The 20181-nt window shown below is 38.5% G+C and overlaps 1 protein-coding gene across 3 annotated transcripts in view; it reads left to right on the top strand.

Moving 5' to 3' along the window:
• The window catches only part of MTHFD2L (methylenetetrahydrofolate dehydrogenase (NADP+ dependent) 2 like), a 97366-nt gene that overhangs the window by 69208 nt on the left and 7977 nt on the right, over positions 1-20181 (top strand). For all 3 annotated transcript variants that reach the window (XM_019720739.2, XM_074324454.1, XM_019720747.2), the window contains one exon: positions 8696-8821. In XM_019720739.2, the coding sequence (XP_019576298.2) occupies positions 8696-8821 (126 nt within the window). The remainder of the gene's footprint in view (positions 1-8695; positions 8822-20181) is intronic.

The following is a 20181-nucleotide window of genomic DNA, read 5'->3' as shown; positions in this document are numbered from 1 at the left end:
ATAAGCACATACAAAAACATATACAAAAAACATGTAAAATGACATAAATCAAATCCTATCAATATAACACTACATATGAATGGATTAAGCAATGCAATGAAAAAACAGAGATTGTCAGACTAGTATGAAAGCAAGATTGAATTACATATATGTTGTCTACAGTGTACATATTTCAGATACTAAGACACAAATAGGCTAAAAAGTAAAAAGATATATTATGCAAGCATCAACCATAAGAAAACAAGAGTGGCTCTACTAATAGACAAAATAAACTTTAAGACAACAAAAACAATAGTTACTAGATATAAAGAGAGACATTTTACAATGATAAAAATGTCAATTCATCTAGAAGATACAGCAGTTATAAATATTTGTGTACCTAAAACCATACCCCAAGTCCATGAAACAAACAGATGGAAGTGTCATGCGAAATAGACAATTCAACAGTAATAATTGGAGATTTTAATACCCCACTTTCAATAATGAATAGAAGAATTAGGCAAATCAATAAGGAAACAGAAGACTCAAACAGCACTACAAACTAACTCGTCTTAACAGAGGTCTTTAGAACACTCCACACAACAGAATATACATTCTTCTCAATCACACATGGAAAATTCTCCAGTATAAATGATATGTTAGGCCATGGAACAAACCTCAATAAATTTTAAAGGATTGCGATCATACAAAGTATGTTCTCCAACCATAATGAAATGAAATTAGAAAGCAATAACAGATAAGTTTGGGAAATTCATAAATGTGTGGAAATTAAGCAACACACTCCTACATAACCAATGGGTCAAAAAAGAAATCACAGGAAGTTTAGCAAATACTTTAAACTAAATGAAAATGAAAACATAACATAAGTTATGGAATGCAGTTAAGATAGTGCTTAGAAAATTACAGCTGTAATGTCTATATTTAAAAAAGAAGAAAGGTACCAAATCAATAACCCAACCTTCTGACTTGAAACACTAGAAAGGCAAGAGCTGGCCATACTCAAAGGAAGCAGAAGGAAGGAAATAATAAATATTACAGCATACATGAAAGAAATAGAGAATAGAAAAACAATAGAGATGATAAAGAACACCAAAAATTGGCCTTTTGAAAAGATCCACAAAATTGAAAAACATCTTTACCTAAACTGACAAAGAGAAAAGGGGAGCATGAAATTTCTAAAATCGGGAGTGAAAAAGAGGACATCACTACGAACACATCAAATTTTTAAAATCTACAGAACAAGTGCCCATTTAAAAAGTTAAAATAAAAGCACTATATTTTGACCAAATATTTAAATCTTTGCCTTCTCCATTGATAAGTTTCTAGAGATTGAATCATCCCCCTCCTCCGGGTAGAGTAAGGGAGACACCCTTCCAAATGGAGATTTCCCTTGTGCATTTAAGTGTCTCTTACAAAATGGTAACTTCTCAGTTTTTAGAGCTTCTATGCCTGCTGTTTCTTAAAAAAATAACCAGCCTAAAATAATCCTTATGCCAAAGAGACATATTGTAGGGGAGCAAATTCTGAAGTCCTTTAAACATGTTAAAGTCAGGTATTTATGCTTGAAATTTGGGTTTTGTAAATCTGATTTAATTCTAAAAACATTTCAGTTATTTGGTGACCAATTATGCAAACCATTGTATCCTTAAACATCTCTAGTACACCCCCCAATGTTAATTGACTTTTCTATTAATATCTTTGAAGAGTTACTAATGTAGCTTCTGTTTAGGATGCATTGAGCTGACACCTTACTGTCTCCAAAACAAATAATGCTGAAGAAAAAATTTCTGTTCTGGAAAGAAACATATGCATTCATGTAAATTCCATTGTAATTACTCTTGTAATTTATGTAGTAGGACAACTTCCATTGAAGGACGATCTACCTGAATAAGCATTTTTGTGGTGTTACTTTTGTATCTGAACAGTACTGGTTTTGTTCCCAGCCTTACCTCTGACTCATCATTGTGAAACTAAGAAATCATTTAGCCTCTCACACCTCAAAATCTCTCTTCTGTGAATGAGGATAATGGGTCAGCCTTCTCTTGCTTCACTGAACTGTTGTGAAGTTTAATTAGATAATGTTTGCATAGCCCTTTGAACTCTACTAATTAAATTTACGTGTAAATATGGTGCTTCCTTTTATCAGGATGCCTTGACTGAGACACTTCATAAAACCTTAAAGATGACTGTGATAGGAGGATTCATTGGGAAAGGATTATTTTTTTTTAATTCATGTCAACTCAATTTGGAAATTGACAAATAGGCACATGAAAATACCCCGTTGGGGTTCTAATCGATAAAAATAAAGACTTAGCCTCACACTTGCTCAAAGGGTATTGGTCATCCCTTCCTATCAGGGTAAACTTAGTTCCTAGGATGTAGAATCATGCCCACTCTGTGCTTTAGGTATTGGTATTGTTTATAAAACATGATGTTTATTCAGTACATTTTGCTAAGACAGCATTGGTGATGAATTTCACAATTGTCATATAAGGAATCACAAAAGAACAGATTTGTGTCACCTAATAAGAAAGCCATAACCTTTGAAGTAGTGTGAATCTGTATAGATCAGCCTTTGGTTAGTCTGCTTATCCATCAAAGAGATTTTCAGCCACAGCAGAGAAATCTTAGATGAATCAGAAATCTTTTTACTAAATTTCCTGGTGAAAATAGTTCACCCTAAAATAATTATCCCAATTATTGCTGAAAATCTACATTAATAATAGGCCTTTTTCTTCTGACAGAAATAAATTCATGGATGGATTAATTGTCTTGGGGAGAAGAATAGAAGCCTACCTTCATAAACCTGCCTTGGGCTTTAGTGTATAATATTTACCAGCTTGAATTTTTAATGATGATATTATAAGCATGTAACAATTAAATTTCATGTTACTGAATATCCCAGGATATAGAGTTGATATGTTTTATCGAGATCTTAGACAACTATTATGAGAGTTTTGAAAACTACTAAATATGAAGGTCGGAGTTTGCAAATGTTTCTGTAAAATGTAGCTAGTTTGTTGTACTTACTGTATTTTGTATTACCTAGTACATCGGGAATATATCTGCTGATGGACCAGCATAATATAAAAGTACTTTGAACTGTTAGAAATTTCAAGTTCAGCTTCTGATTCCTAGCTTATGAAGTATATATTCTGCCCCAAATTCCTCATCTGAATGGTCAGAGTAGAATTATAGAGAAATTTCAAATTCTTTAGGTCCTCTTTGAGGACTTGTGAAAAGTATAAGGGTGCCTTAGTAAACTCCTGGGCATAACAGCCCAGTAGGGATACGGTTGATATTTCCAGAAAAAGGCAGGTGAGTAGTGATTAATATGATCCATAGGGGCACTAAAGAAAATAAAATACAGATCTAAAACTAAAACATAGAGCCTCAGGAGACATAAAAATAAAATAGAATTAGAGTATGCTACTTAGTATAGGGAACCAAAACATGAATACTCAATTTATGGCCCTAAAATTCTGAATGAATCTATATCTTCACTTATTGAGATTTTTAACTAAGAGGATGAATGTTGTAAGAATCAGTCCATTCTCTGTTAGTTTTAGTCTTTCTTTAACTTGTATTTTGAGTATTATGTAAGTTTAGATAGAGGTTTAAAGAGGGTAATCTGAATCTTGATGGGTTCCGCTCATTAACCCAGCTGATATAACAGTGTTACCCACAAAAGCTCTAGCACCTCTTTGAGAGCTCCGATTTAGGCTTGATTTAGTCCTACAGGTACCAGTACGTCTAAGTCACTATGCAAATTAGCTGTGATGTCGTGAATAGGGAGTCTTCAGGGATTTTAGGAAAGAGACCATCAAGCTAGCAAGGAATCTGCTGGCAATTCCATGTTCAGGGTACATCTCTCCCTCTTACATTAGCAGGTGTGGTGTCACAGAGGAGGAAAGACTGCACCTCTGCTCTCGGTCAGGATATGCAGAATATCTGAGGGGTTATTAGACACCCATCACCTGAGTAGTTTGTTTACTCCAAGGGAGATGCTGAGTAAGAATCTCGGATTTTAAGGCTAAGTAATGCCCAGATCAAGCAAAAGTTTGTCTTTCACATTGTGAGAAATTTCTCCTTGTGAATTTCAGGGTAAAAACGGGAGACTAGACATTTGATTCCACCTTCTCCTCTTCCTCACAGAACAAAGTGCCTTGTGCACTTTCTTTAGGTGCTTTTTTTTTGGGGGGTGGGGGGGTGGTGGCCAATATTCTTTCTGTTCACAGTATCTAAAAATGTCTTTACCAAGTGATTCTCTTCATATTTAACAATTGGGAGTACCTAATTGTTTTATCTATAAGGTCATACATTTATTCCAAGTCTTATTAAATTTTTATTCTTAGGCTCTTTCAAAATGTTTAGCAAAATGCTGCAGGTCTGGCAATGGGGCAATTTCCCATTTAGCTTTTCTTGGGTATTAAGTCTTCTATTTCAGGCTTAAGATGTCACAGAAAGTTAGCAGAGAGCTCGCTATATCTGTATCAGGAGTTACTTCTGAATGCTCTCTAAAGGTATTAAAGAGCCTGTCTCTGAATTCTCCAATGGATGGAGCCTTTCTGTGGATTTGGGACTGAATCAGAGTCCAATCTGTGTTCACAGGAATGATTTTTGGGGATAGTTTCCAAAAGACCTTGTCAAATATATACAGCTTTTCTAAATCCCTCTGATTTCTTATACAATTTGGGGTCTCTGATTCTACCTTTCCTTCTAATTCTTTGCATCGGAACATATGTACTATTTGATACATCTTTGGGAGTGCTGGATTATATGTTCTAAAAACTATGCCTAATTCCTCTGCAAATTTTATCTTTCTAAGTTTTGGAAAAATCTTAACACTGGTTTTCAGCTCAGAACAAGACTGGATCTTAAAACCTAAATGGTTTTCCCTGTTCCAAAGGAGATTTAACTTTATGAAGTAATTGTTCTTTGGAGGTTTCTGGCCAGCCAGGAGGAAAAAGGAACAAGTCAGAAGGAAATGGAAAACTATAGGCTGGAGGAAGAGGAATAATAATATAAAGGTTATTAGATTTGTGCTGAGATTTGGAGGAATCTAAAAGATCATTTTTAGTTTTTCACCCCCCCCCTTTTTTTTTTTGCCTTGGCCGAGACATCTTTTAAGGTAACAATTTTAGAATCTGAATACCTTTGGATACTGCCTCAAAAACATTAAAAAATGCAGACCATTGAATATTTGGCAGTTTATTCCTTTATGTTCTAAAGAATAGCTCAAATGAACACTTTGACATATCAAAATTTCCTCAGAATGGCTATTATAATTCTAAATTATCCTTGGTGAAATGATGCTATTTAGAAAAGTAAATATAAGAATTTGGGATATGGTATAAATACATGTAAGAAACAGGAGTCTACGTCAGAGGGAGCGTGGTTTTAGGTTTAGACAAAAGCAAATCCAGGAGAGTCTAGGACTAGTCAGTTAAAAGGACGGCTTGTGTACCTTGTGCCTCAGCATGCCCCTCCCCACAATTTCTGACCCGTCTCTAGCTGCAAACCTGATTAATTTTCAGTTCCCAGCAGATAGAAAAGATTGGAGGATTTCACAGAAAAAAAATAATAATAATAAAAACAGACAAGACTGAGGAAAGTTCTCACAAACTTTGACTAAGTGGCCTGAGGCAAAGTTTTCCCATAGGATTTTCCAAAGTTGAAAAGACACTGAACCTCTCAGTCCTCAGGGTCAGTTTGAAAAATGGGTTTATCCAGCTCACCCCCATTCCCTTCCTGTGAACTTTTCCCTTATAGAGATACAACAAAAAATCACAAGGACAGAGACACATTGTTGTACGAAGTAAGACTGATTTCCACCAAGGATAAAAGTTTTTTAAGTTGATTGTATAATCAAAGGATTGCTAAAAAGGGTTCCTTATTCATAAAAGACAAAATAAACTTAGCATTTGGGGAGCTGTAATGCAAAGAAATCAGTTCATATTCAAGCTGAATCTGAGAGACCAACAGCTTCCTATCCCAGCAAGAGGTTCAAGAGGCCACAGAGCCACTCTTGGTCTTGGATCGTGAACAAGGGAACTTGTGGATTAGATCTTCATAGATCCCCAGTATTGCTGAATACTGGCTCCTCCCAAATATCACCCAAACAATCCCCTGACGAGAAATCTGAGTTTATTGTTAAAGAAGCATGGAGGACACCACCTTGACAGCCCCTCAGCAGCAGTGGTATGCTGGAGCGAGCGCCTAGCAGCCTGCGAAGGTGGATTCTGAGCATCTCCTTCCATGTTCAGTGATGTCACCTTGGTAGCTTGAAGTCAGCCATCATAGAAGTATTCAGACCACACAAATCATCAAATTCCACAAATCAGGATTTTTTGCCCCCCAGAGTGCCACATTACTTTAGTAGCACGTTGAGGTGTAGAAGCAAAGTTTAGATATTTAATAGATGTTCTGGTGTGTTTTAAGGCAAGTCTTTCAATGCAGAGCCTTGGTTACGAGTGGGTAAGGATCATAATATAGAAGTTTAGGAGTGGTAAATACAACAAGGAGAGGTTTTTGATGCAAGGTTTTCTAAGAGTCCTCAAGAACAGATAATCATTTGATACCATCTACTGAAAAGGCAAACAGTTTGATGTCAATTAAAGTGAGTTTTTCTGTAAATTCCTAAGACAATAAAATTACTTGCAACTTTTATCTTTCTGAGCAAAAGGTTCCTGGAATAATCAAGTCATGTCGTTGAAGACAGTGGAATAGGAAAGTCATATTAATGTACACAGTAAGCTATGTGGGTGTGGATGTTTTTGGTTCTCACGTGCAACATTTGAGCCTTCAAGTTATATAAGAATACATTTTCATGGAATTATCTTACACAAAAAAACATGACGCTCATGAAATGTTCACATGAAATCACTGTTCATTATCAATTTTTACCAAAAAAAATTTTTTTTCTGACTCCACATCTAAATGGTATGTATATGTCTTTTCTTCACCAAATATTTAAATAGTTTTTAATGCCATTTCACTGGTATCAAGTGATAAGAATTTAAATATCTTGTATTTGTTTACTTTGGGAACTAAATGCATCAATCATTTGCCTCACAAGACAACACTGTATGTGGATGACTTAGAATATTTAACATCTGAAATAGAGATTGTGTATGTTCATTTATTGTAATTTCAGTCATTAAGTACAATTTGTATTATTTCTTTCTTTAGTAGGGTCTTTTATGGGGTCAGAAATCTGCAAGGGTTCAGAAATGAATTAGTTGAGGGAAGAAAAAAACTTTGTTTTTTCCAATTTGACTAGACGAAACAATGTTTAAATCATAGACTTGTAAGGCATCACTAACCTTCCCAATTCAATCCCTCCTTTATCCTATTGTGAATTGTTTCTAATGAGGAATAACGACAATATAAAGTTTCTCTTTGTGGCATATTTTATTCTTAAAATATTCTTAATGTTGAGCTAAAATCTATTCCCTTTGTTCCCTCCTTCCTTTATTATTCCTTCTAAAAACATACAGAATAAATCTGCTGTCTATTCAGTTTAACATATTGAAGACACTACCACAATTATTGGGTTTTGATTTTGTTTTAGTTGTATTTTTTTCCGAAATAGGCAGCCTGAGTTTACTGAACTGTTCCTCTGTTTCAGAGATATTCAATGTGTGGACTAGAACTAGTCCGTGATTGTTTCGTACCTTCTGGGAACTCTGTGTTATAGGTCCACAACAAGCTAAGGAGCTGTGCCAGAATGTAAATCAACATACTGCTTCCTTCATTGAAAAAGGCTTGCTATGAAAAGTTAAAGCTAGCTGAATTAAACAGTGTGTTCAGTGATACAGTTGCTTTACACTGTGGCACAGATTGATAGTAAACAGTTGAACCAACTAGTTTGATAGCACTTCCTCCATGTAACATGACTTCTAGATTCGCTCTAATCATTCTTCTTTAGACCAGCCTCTGGAATATAAGCAGTGTTTCCAGATAGTCTGCTAAAAAATATGGAAAACTGTTGACGATATTTTTGTACTTGAAATAAAAATTGATAAGAGGTTATAGAAAAATAGATGGTTATATAATATCTGTAGAGCTGTCTTTCAAACTGTAATGGAGAAGTAGTGAGTAGATTTTATATCTTACACCTTTCCAAGACATATAGAGATGTAATTAATCAAAGAAACCAAGAAAAAATAGAAAGAACACTCAAGATAGCATTTTATATTTGGAGTATGTGTATGGCACTTTACAGTTACCACAACCCCAAGGAATGGGAATTACTATCATCCTTATTTTTTAATCTTCCTCCTTCTCTCCTTTCCTCTGCCTCCAATTTCCAAGTTGTTTTCACACCATTCCACTCCACCAAATGTCAACAGGAGCCTGTTTCACCTCCATCATCTACCCATGCTGTTTGTAGGTGAAATACAAAAACATGCTGCTTAAACAGGTATCCATTTAGAGCAATCTGGCAAGCAAAGCTGAAAGCGTGAATCTTGGCAGGATTTTATCCACAGAAGCCTACATGTGCTTCCTTTGTCCTTCTCTCGACCAGAAACTGTCAAACGCAGTCGGCCTCTTCCTTAGGAACAGTGTATGCTGTTTAGTTTTAAAAGCCATAACAACAGAAACATTAGATGTATAAACCTTTGCTATACTCACATTCAAGGACAAAGTTTAAGGCTTTTTAGAGTGTTTTACAAGTCTGTTTTGCTTTCAGGTATTCCAAAGTTGATTACATCTGACATGATTAAAGACGGTGCTGCTGTAATTGATGTGGGTATCAACTATGTCCGCGACCCAGTGACAGGAAAGACAAAATTAGTTGGAGATGTGGACTTTGAAGGTAATAAACGATGTCTCCTTGGATAAGTGAAGATGAAGATTCTATTTTGCATGTTTTGATAGTGGAGAAACTTTTTATTTGATGGGGGCATTATTAAGTTATTAGTCATTATACCTCTTTCCTCTGAGGGAAAAGAGTTTAATCACACTTACATGCTTCCTTCCCGCCTCCTCCCTCCTTTTCCTTTTTCCTTGCTCTCCTCTCCCTCCCCTCCTTCCTTCCCCATCCCTTCCTTCTTTTCTTCCTTCCCTCCTTTCCCTGCCTCCCTCCTTCCTTCTGCCCTTCTTTCCATTCTTCCTTTCCTTCTTCTCTCCCTTCTTGGGAGGAAAATATAATTGTACCATTAATATTTAGCTTTCAGATTAAATTCCTTGTAGTGCAGTGTTTTGTGAAAGAATTCAGTTGGCCTTTCATAGCAGGCATTGTTTTGATGTTTTGGAGCATGTCTCTGTACTTCGCCATTGGTGCTGTATCCTCAGCCAATCTCTGAGAGCCCAGGCGTCTGTGTGTTTGCTGACCCTAACTGTGTTTCTGGACAGCTCTGGGTAATTCAGTATTCTGCTCTTGTGTTTTAAACAGACTGAGGGAGAGGAACTCGGCTAACATTTCTATGGCCAATGAAGGATCTAAGGCAGCCAATAGATAGTAATTAAAAAAAAAAAAATCTAACCCAATGCCTTATCTCTACAGATGAGGAAACTGAGCCTCGACACAGATACGTTTTTAGATGCCTGACTCCTAATCCAATATCTTTGTCAGCTACTTATGTGCATTCAGGTTTTCAGTCTAGTCTAGGGATCTTAGATGTCTAATAAAACAAGAATATAGTAAAGGAAGTGGAGATCTTTTCATGTTAGAAATATTTTATGTATGAGATTGATCATTCTGTCCAGAAAAAGCAGGTCCATGCCAAGAACTTCATTAGTTATAGGTGTGTTTTTACAGACAAACTGAAAGGAATAGGTGAGGCAATTTAAAAAATAATTCAAATTTTACATTTCCATGTGGAATCTGGTCATCAGCTCATGGATCACCCAAGTCCTAGCATCGTGATGAAAAAAACTGAACATGCAGGCACTTGGAAGTGTCCTAGGATACTGACCCCATATATGTGAGATTCCAGGGTCTGTCAGGGACTAGATCCAGTTAGGCAATCTGAACCTCATGCTAAAAAGGAAAACCTCAGGGCACGTATATGCCACACAATGGTGCACATTCTGAGGACAGAACAGTGAATGAGAGCAAAGTACTGACGGCCCTTAGCAGAGCGCACACTGCTGCCCTCCTAGGCTGTCGTTCACAGGCTCCCTGCCAGGGCTGGAGCTTCCAGCCTAGCAGGTGGCTCTCCAAGTGCACATGTGTCTGCCTGTGTGTATGTTTGCAGTGTGTGTACATGCTGGGCTCTGTAGGAAGTGACCTCATTGCTTTAGTCCACAGTCACTCACTCATGTCAGATAACAGTAATTTATTTGAATTTCTCAACTTGAAAGAGTAAGGATATATTTCATTTTAAGACTTGACCTTATTTCTTTTTTTTTTTTTTTCACTGTCATTCGGCTTCTTGAGAACAATTACCATGTGTTAATTGCAAAATCACCACACACTTATGATGCCACTTATGATGCACCCAGATGGCACAGACAGCACATAATAACCAGCTCGAGGCAAGAAAAGTGGGGGTTTTCAGTTCAGACCCTTGACTGCTTGTGGGGAAAACTTACCCAGCACTTCCCCACATCTCACAAGACCCTTCCTTCTCTTATATGGTAGCTCATGGGTTTCAGATCATTTCTATGCCTCTTGTGTTTAGCTAAGAATGTTTTTTGCTTATGTGGATATCCTGAAAATATTTTAAAATGAGCATTTTGGAGTAAGTGCATATGCTTTGTCACACATGGATATGCACTTTAGGTTGCATACTTGGTCGAATGTATTAAATTAAATTGCACTTGTGTATGTATCTAAGTATATCATGAAATAAAAAAGGAAATGGCAAAGAGAAACAAAGATATGATATGAACAGGAAAGAACATTGGGCTGGGAGACTGAAGAGGCGCTTTTAGACCTAGTATTGCAACCTCTCTGGCCATCAACATTGTTACCAGTTAAATGATATCAAGGACAGCAATGGCTCCTTTTAACTCTAATGCTTAGTGTATCCCGGACATTCAACTGAGTGCTGCCAAATGATTGTCTAAACACAGAACTTTCAGAAGGTCAGATTTTTCTGATGCTGCCATAAAATTCACCTATATGACTGATACCATGACTTGTGGTACCCGCTGGATCACAGAGCCACAGCCCTCAGGAGGATAAAGGCCTGTACTTGATAAAGAAGGCCTTGCCAGCTGGGCCATGACTCAGCCACGCAGAGGAGCAGGTAGGTGATAGGATTTGACATGTCGTTTTTCAGGTTGTTCATGAGGAATTAACCTGAGGTGAGGGATGATCCCCTAACCTGACAGGGAGGAACTTGAGCTTGGGTTTTGCCGCAAAACTCCTAGGTAACATGTGGCTGAATTGCCAACGGGAAAGTGTGGCTGCTTTGTGAGTATCGGTGAAAGTTTCACTCTAACTATAGCCAAGATCAACAAAACGGATGTAGATAAAATCAAATGATGCACTAAATTGTCCTTGCAGAAATCTTTGGCTCACTAATAAAGGAAACAAGACGACCTATTTCAAGTAGATTCCTTTGATGGGAATGACTTTTTTAAAGAACAATTTCGTCAATGACCCCATTTGGGGAATATTGGAAATATGTAAGTAATTGCAAATTCAGTGATCTGTAAAACCAGGAGTTATTTTTATCTATTTTAGTCCTAAGAAAATACAGATGCCTATTTGTAATCTTCTTCGTTATTAGATGTATTGGCCTCAGTTTTGAATCAGGCTCCTCTCTAAGAAGAGTGACATATTATATCAGGTACAGCATGAGGGTTGCATCACCACTTAGGATGGTTCTTGACAAAAGGAGATATGAAAACTTCCTAAATATTTCTTTTTGACTTTAATGTCAGGTTTTTGTCTTGGTTTAGATATGGTGCTCTCCAAAGCCCATCTTCCTTCATCTACTAGGGTTTCCTGCTCTCATTTTTTCCTGTGCTCCATTCTCTTCTTCCTTCTTTCTTCTTTCGCCTCTTCCTGAGCCCAGAATACGATAGAATAGCCCTTCCTGGACTCATGTTATTATATGTGGTCAGGACTAGGGGTGGCAGAGAGACAATTGTTGTCTCTCCCTCCACCACTGCTCCAACAATTCCCTGTCAACTCAGTCACAAAATTGTCAATATTCTTAGAGAGATAGCAGGTAAATCTAGTAGAAAATGATATTGAGAATAACGAAGATGTGAAAGGCTTTTCTCCATGAGGACACACTCTTCTCAGGTCATTTGGAATTATTCTTCGTTTAGTAATAATAGTAGCTAGTGTTCGAGAAGCACTTACAATGTGCCTACGTACTGTTCTAATTCTTTTACATAAATTATTCATCTAATTTTTACTATAACCCCATAAGATAGGTCTTGTTACTTCCCCCCGTCACAGAGGCACACAGAGCCTGGGACGGTTGCCTGAGATGACACAGTCATGGGCACGGTGGGTTCATAGCCAGCGCTTATAATTTCCCCCTCTATTATTATCTCTACTGTCCTGCATTTTCACTTAGTTCATACTTTCCTTTGGGAAACAAAAAAGTTACTCCTTTTATTCCCTTCCCCCCAGAACATGTACCATAGCAAGTTTCAGAAGTGCCTGGACGATGGTGTGTGTGTTTGGTGGTCCTCACTTTGCTTGGCTCCGCTGTGCAGAGATTTCAGTTACCACTGGGCTGGCTCGAATTTCAGTTCACATGGCATCTTAACTGTAGTTGCACAAAGTGTAAACTTCTCTGCCAACGTCTCAGTCCACAGATTATTATGTAAATACCGTATTTCCCTGAAAATAAGACCGGGTCTTATATTAATTTTTGCTCCAAAAGACATATTAGGGCTTATTTTCAGGGGATGTCTTATTTTTCTCATGTACAACAATCCATATTTATTTATTCATGTACAAAAATCTACATTTATTCAAATACAGTCATGCCATCTTCTTCTGGAACATCGTCATAACTCTCCAAACCCTGAATTCCAGCTTGAATTTCTTGCGACTGTATCTCCTGTAGAACCATTGATCCCAATCTCTCATGTTCAGCAATAGAGCTCTCCTTAAATGAGCACATCTTGTCCATGTAGCCTGCTCGTAGCGCATTGGCAACACAGCTGTCAGTGATTTTATCCCATGAATTCTTCACCCAAGTCATGACCTCTTGCAGCCTAGGCTTCACAAAGTTTCCACGCTGATTTCTCTCCATTCTATTTTCAATGTAGTCATTGATTTCCATGTGCAAATGGTCCTTGAATGGCTTGTTTATAGCAATATCAAGAGTCTGGAGATAGGCAGTCATTCCTGCGGGAATCATTATTTGATCTACTTTCTGCAAGGAAGTTCTTCATGGTTTTAGCGCAGTGAGTGCTGGCAGAATCCCAGACCAGCAGACCTCTTTGGCCACCTCGCAAAACAAGTGGCAGCATCAAATAGACCACTTCCTTATAACTGCTTGTGTGCACCAGGCTTCTTCGGTTTCAAGAACATAAATGCCTGAAACATATTCAAACTTATCTTTATTGCCATTAATGCTGATTAGAGGTGGGGCTTTCTTTCCATCCAGACGAATTGCCAGAAATACAGGTAACACATGCACTTTTGTAACCACTGGAGGGAATGTAGATTGATGAGGCACCCCTCTGATTAATTGTTGTTTGAGATCCTTGGCCCATAAACACTACAGTTTCATCCATAGCAATGAGGTTAGACAGTTGGTATTTACAAAAGTTGATGCCATCAACAAAGGACTTGAATGCAAGTGCACGTTTAATAACTTCAGTATCTTCCAGCTTGAACAGTGTTGTCGATCTTAGACGGTTCATATCGCTGAAGGAAGCCATCCAGTCAGTATTGTGAAGCTTTGAATTCTTCTGGGGATATTTCTAACTGTGGTGCCATTGCAAGGGCAAATGCTTGAATATCAGCCCTGCACACAACCAAAGCCTTTGCTCTCCTGTCAGCAATCCATTCACAGATGATGTCTTCCAGCTCAGGAAATAATTGTTGCCGACATGATCCACACTTGCGCTTCTTAACATTTCCCTCGTCCACCTGTTGACTGAGGTTATCATACTCTGCTCGCCATGTTTGGACCATTCAGAGATCCAACTTCTTCTCTTTGCAGAAAGCCATAAGATTCTTGCCCTGGGAGTCCTCCACGATTCCTTTCTTGTACTCGAGAGAATAGCTCTTTCTTTTTGCGCTCATCTTGTCTGGGGGTCAAAATGTTATTCCCTTTAAATCTACCATTAAATCAAGTGTTAATTGAAGACTTACGAGACAGGAGTGGCAACAAAAATTATGACAGTTAAGAATGAAGGTCCACACAAAAGCGACGAAAAATTGCTGGCACCAAAATTCAGAAAACATTTCTTTATTTCACACGAGTGCATTAAGTTCGTCCATTATAACACACGACGTATTGAATTATGAAGATTCATATTGGACACAACCATGTCCGTTCGTTATCAAGTGCACACGTTATTCGTGCGTTGTGTCTGTGCTCCAATTGGTCATTCCGCAATAAGTCTCAAATTCATGTTTACATAGGCGTTTACCTCTCATCCAAAGGTGCCCGCTTGGGTATTTACAAATACTTAATTATAATTTATATTATCATTTATTTTAAGTATTAATGTCAATAATATTATTTATTTATATATTAATATTATTATTTTATAATTCAGTATGTCCGTCGTGTGTTGTAACAGATATACTAAATGCATCTGTCTGGCTGACGATCTTAACTGGGACTTATTTTGGGAGTAGGGCTTATATTACGAGCATCCTGAAAAATCATGCTAGGGCTTATTTTCTGATTAGGTCTTATTTTCGGGGAAATACGGTACCAAATGTGCATCGTGATCTGTGACCAATTGTTTCACTTCTTTCAAAATTTGTTGATGATTGGTCATGGTCCATTCAATTCAGACAACAAAGTGTAAGCTTTGTGGACTCTTTGTCTCCCAGTGGTTATAGATAATGGAAAGAGGGAATAGCCAACAAGAAAATGAACAGTGATGATATTGAAAGTAAAATTTGAAATAGCTGATGTGGGATATTGACAATGCCACCATTTGCTATTTAAAAGACTCTAGATATACAGCAAGAGAAACTTAGCAAAGGCAAACTTATCGACATGTACAGAATGTCCCAGGACAGCTCAGGGGTGAGGTTGGGATGCCAGACAGATGAGGTAGAAGGCAGGCCAGCCACGGCTGAATTGGGCTATGTCAGTTGATAGACAGGCTGGGGGCCACAGAGTGGGAGTCTGCTCTGAATTCTGGGCCCCCAGACTTAGGAGATCAGGCTATTACTGCTGCATGCAGCAACCCTGGAGACAGAGGGCCAGGACATACGTTAAGGCAGCCCAAGGCAAGCAGGCCTGGGTCATACTTTCAGGAACTAGGGATGAGAAAGCCTCACCTGCTATTCCTGGGCCCAGGGCTACACAGGGCCCCCAAGACCTCATATGTCTCCTGGTTCATGTACTAAAGTTTTTGTGTGTATGTGCAGAGTGGTGGGGCGAGTTACCTGCTGTTAGAACACAAGCCATGGATGTATAGGCATTAGCATGATTACTGGATCATATGGTACCGTGTTGCCCCGAAAATAAGACCTAGGCAGACAATCAGCTCTAATGCATCTTTTGGAGCAAAAATTAATATAAGACCCGGTCTTATTTTACTATAAGATCTGGTCTTATATAATATAAAAGATATAATATATAATATAATGTAATATAATATAATATAATATAATATAATACCCGGTCTTATATTAATTTTTGCTCCAAAAAACACATTAGAGCTGGTTGTCCGACTAGGTCTTATTTTCAGGGAAACAGAGTAGGTATTAACTAAAGCCACAGTGTAACCAGATAGCAGTATATAAGTGTATCAAATGAACATGTACACCTTAAACTTACACAATGTTATATGTCAATTATATCTCAATTAAAAACAACAACACAGGGGGTCTGAGGTTCAGGCTGGGAGCCAATGCGGGCAGGGATGGGGATAGGAATTCTCTCTCCTGGCTCTCTGCTTCTCAATGCTCTGCTTGCCCTTTGGGTCCTCCTGTGGGGTCCTGTGTGCTACCACTACAGCTCACCTTCCCATGGATAGGCTGGGAGGGCGATGGGGCAAGTGCACTTCTGGAGCTGGGTCGCCCGTTAGGGATAGAGGGGTGCAGGACCAGCACCGGCCCTCTGGGCTACTGGGGGGAACAGTTTTGATGATGGAGTCTGTGCTTGAACTTTGGAAGAGATGTGTACATGAGGAATAATGGGTGGTCCTAGAGAGGGAGGGCAAGGGGGCATTTAGCCCAGCCTCCCTGGAAAAGCAAGGGGAAAGAGAAAGCCCAGACCCTGAAATGGTCCATCTGTCCACTTTTGGGCCTACAACCCTCTCTTTCCTTAAACTGTGCCAGGAATCGGACACCCCTAGGCTTGGAGGGGACACACCAGCTGAGCCACTTCTTCCTGGCTCATGATTCTCAGCACAGTAGCAGCCCAAGGACTTCTCTGGCCCCTCACAATACCCCTTTGCAAACAGAGCTGAGGAGGACGATGGGAAGAGGAAGAGCTGCCCATGGCCCTCTCAGGAATTCCTGGAGGCCAGAGGGGAGCTGGGAGCTAGGATGCAGGAGAGGATGGGGGGATGCTATGTGTCAGGCATTATTACAGGCACGAGGGATACAGCAGTGACCCAAATAGGCAGAGTCCTTACAGGTAGCTTACCTCTGGTTGGAGAAGACAAATAAAAACCAAATATAGACGTCTTCACATATTAGTCAGTGTTTAGTGTTACAGAAATAAAAAAAAGATAAGGGGACTAGAGAATTACGAAATGAGGTTGCTTAGAAAAGGGTGGCAAGGGAAGGCTCACTGCTGACCTGAACGAAGCGAGGGAGAGAGCTATGTGGATATGTGGGGGAGAATCGTCCCAGGCACAAGGAGCAACAAGCGGGAAGACCTTGCAGGCAGTGTGCCTGGTTGATTTGGTGAGCTGCAAGAAGGCCCTTGTAATGGGGACAGAGTAAATAATGGTGAGAAATAAAGTTAAACAAGTAGCAGCAAGGGTGCCGTATCATGTAGGGCCTAATGACCACAGAAAGGAATTCGGATTTTACTCTAAATGCAATAGAAAGCCATTGGAGGATCTGGGGAAAATAAATGACAGTCGTTTTGCATTTTATCAGTATCATCCTGGCTATTGAATGGCAAAGGTCTCTTAGAGCAGTCAGGGTACCTATCTATGAGGAGGCTATTGTAATTGTCCAAGTAAGAAATTATCCAAGATGGGCATGGCCCAGGGTGGTAACGGGTAAAGATGTTAAGAGGTGCTTAGATGCTAGATATAATTTAAAAGGAGAGTAAGGATGATGGGTGAATGATTAGATGTAAAAGAAAGAGAAGAATCAATTATGACTCTAAGAATTTTCAAATAAGCAAGAGTGATGGTGCCAGTTCTGGAGTCCCTTTGAGATGAGTCTGAAAGGATCAGTGAATCTCACCTAAGTATGAGTACATTAGGTAAAGAGTGGGCAGAGGAAGAAGGGGCTCTTTCCAGGTGGAGAGAACAACAGATCAAAGGCAAGGAGGAAAAATTACAAAAAGCCTTTTGTACCCAACATTGTTAGTTAAATAAGGGAATATGATATTGTAAACAATTGTGAATTGTGCCCCAAATAGCTGGAGCCATACCTTCCATTCATCAAAAGAATTTCCACTGGACAGGAAATCTCTCCTATAGTAAAAAGGACCCTATAATTTGGGACTCCATTTGGTCAGAATTATTCCTCAAAATTGCAACCCAATAGTTGAAACATGAGGACAGAGACAGTCTCAAATCACATAGAAGCCCAGTATGATTTTTCTAAGTACTAGAAATGGAACTAAAATCCCTGGAATGCTTTTAAGTCATCTTTTCACCTATATTTTCTATTATTTTTCTACAGTCTTATATATGCATTGCACTCCACATTTGAAACCTAAGAGTTAACTTTCACTTCATGCCCTTTTTATGGTATGTCCAACTTTTCATAAAAGATTATAGAGTCAGGATGACTGGGGTTGGAATCCTAGCTCTGTTGCTTAAAACAATTATGATCTTAGGCAAATCACTTCACTTCTCTGGGACTGGATTTTATCATCTGAACCCTGAGATAATAATACCTATCTATCTTACAAAGTTGTTATGAAGATCTAAATGAAATAATCATCTCCCATGAGCTAATGTATGTGATTTGCTGAGTATAATGCCCAGCAGAAAGCAGTGTTTGTGTTTCTTTCCATTCCCACTACAGTACTAATCTGGAAATATATAACTTTAGATTTGAATTACCACCCTGTTTCTCATTACTGGCCGTGATAGTTAACGTGGTGAGAAAGGAGATTCCATTGGTGGGTCATAGACAGAGTTCGTGGAAAGCAATTTCAAACTTTCATCAGGTGATTGATTTACCGTTTGGTTCCATTGAATGCCTTCTGAGTGATATGAGCAGCATTTTTAATTATTCACATCTATGAAGCAGGTAGCTAGACATATATGGATTTGATTTAAGGAAATAACTAAGAAAAAAAAAGGCTTAGCCACCCTACATATACAGATAGCATAGGAAACAGGAAGCCTGTGTAAGTACAGACCACCAACTGACGAAGCCAGCAGTTTGTACAGAAATGTGGATCACAGTCCATTCTCTTACATCCCACTGGGTCGTTAATCCTGTCTGTCCCATTACTGGCCACAAGGTGCTGTGATAATGAATGTCTTACTATATGTAGAAAACTTGTAGAAAGCTCGGGAATCAAGCAACCAGATAAATGCCAGAGAAAACATAGTAAATTGCCTCTAGGGCACCTGATTCCTTGTTGCCTTTTCAAGAGTTCAGTGGTGAGCCTTTTACTCTCTCTGGCTCATCATGCTTTTAAGTGTCATTTTTTTATCAACCATATGAGAAAGTGGAGTATTTTCCATATTACCTACTGAGTCATACTATATCTCTAGTCCTGTGCCAGTCAGGTTTTTCTGGTTGTTATTCATGTACTTCGTTCTCCTGAATGAAGCTTGTTTCCCCTTCATTATAGTGGATATGTTTGAGAGGTCATGCCTAAATGGCCTGCGTTTAGAAGCATGGGAAAATTCTCCAAGCATTTAATTTAGACAATTACACATGAATACTAGGAGGCTTAAATTTACATGAGAGGAACAAAAAATTTTTCTTCTGTTGCCTTGCCACAGATAAGGGATCACCCCCTTTTTTTGGGGGAAAAGACGTTGGTTTTAAAAGTAAGTTGTAACATTGCTAGGAATCTGACATGGGCCACAGAGTACTTCCTTCAAAATGACAGAGAATTGAACAATATACAAAGGGAAATAAAACAATCCTGTAGGAACTTGAGATGCAAGTTCTTCTTCCTCTACCCCAAAAATAGAATTATAAAGCACAAATATATTCTTCGACTTAGCCAGGATATACAAGCTCTTAACCATAGTCGCAAAATTAATTCTGTTTAGGTACATCTGGCAATTCCATTATTTGGGACCTCTGAGGTAGTATCTAATGGACTAAAGCAGAAATGCACTATCTGCCTGAGAATCAGTGAGTCTTCCAAGCAAAGTATCTTAAATGACAGTTTGGATTGTTAAGCCCAGGCCCTGGGAACTTGGGAACATAAAGTTTCCAAAGAAAATAATGACAGAACACACAAGCCAGCGACACCCTGTCATGAAGCATGGGTTGCCAGTGCCAAAAGGTTAATGATATACTTCTTCCTTTATTCTTGCCTAAATTGTTAAAGGGCACTTTAATGCCCCTTCTGTTGCTATTAGTATCATTCATGAGTAATCTTTCCACACCTCGTAACGTGTCACTCCTGGAGTTTTGGGAGGCACACACATAAACTGAACACTTAGTTTCTTTCATCATCCCTGTCATCACCTCAAATCTTAAACATGAAATAACTTCTGCTCCAAAGCTATTGTTCTTATCTTGACATTGAAAAATGGTTGTCTTCAAGTAAGAATTATGAAATGATGTCAAGCCAAGCCTGTCTTAATTCTCCCCTTTAGAAATCTGAAGCCAATAACATGAGGAAAAAAAAAAAAAAAGTAGCCATCCACATAGTGGAGTGAAGGGAACACAACAGATTAGATATGTATTCCAGGCTGAAAGAGAATTTATTGGATAATAATTTAATAACATGCAAG

Source organism: Rhinolophus sinicus, linkage group LG02 (genome assembly GCF_036562045.2).
Source record: "Rhinolophus sinicus isolate RSC01 linkage group LG02, ASM3656204v1, whole genome shotgun sequence".
NCBI lineage: Eukaryota > Metazoa > Chordata > Mammalia > Chiroptera > Rhinolophidae > Rhinolophus > Rhinolophus sinicus.
Note: the sequence above shows the minus strand (reverse complement) of the source record. Positions and strands in the feature narration are given on the sequence as shown.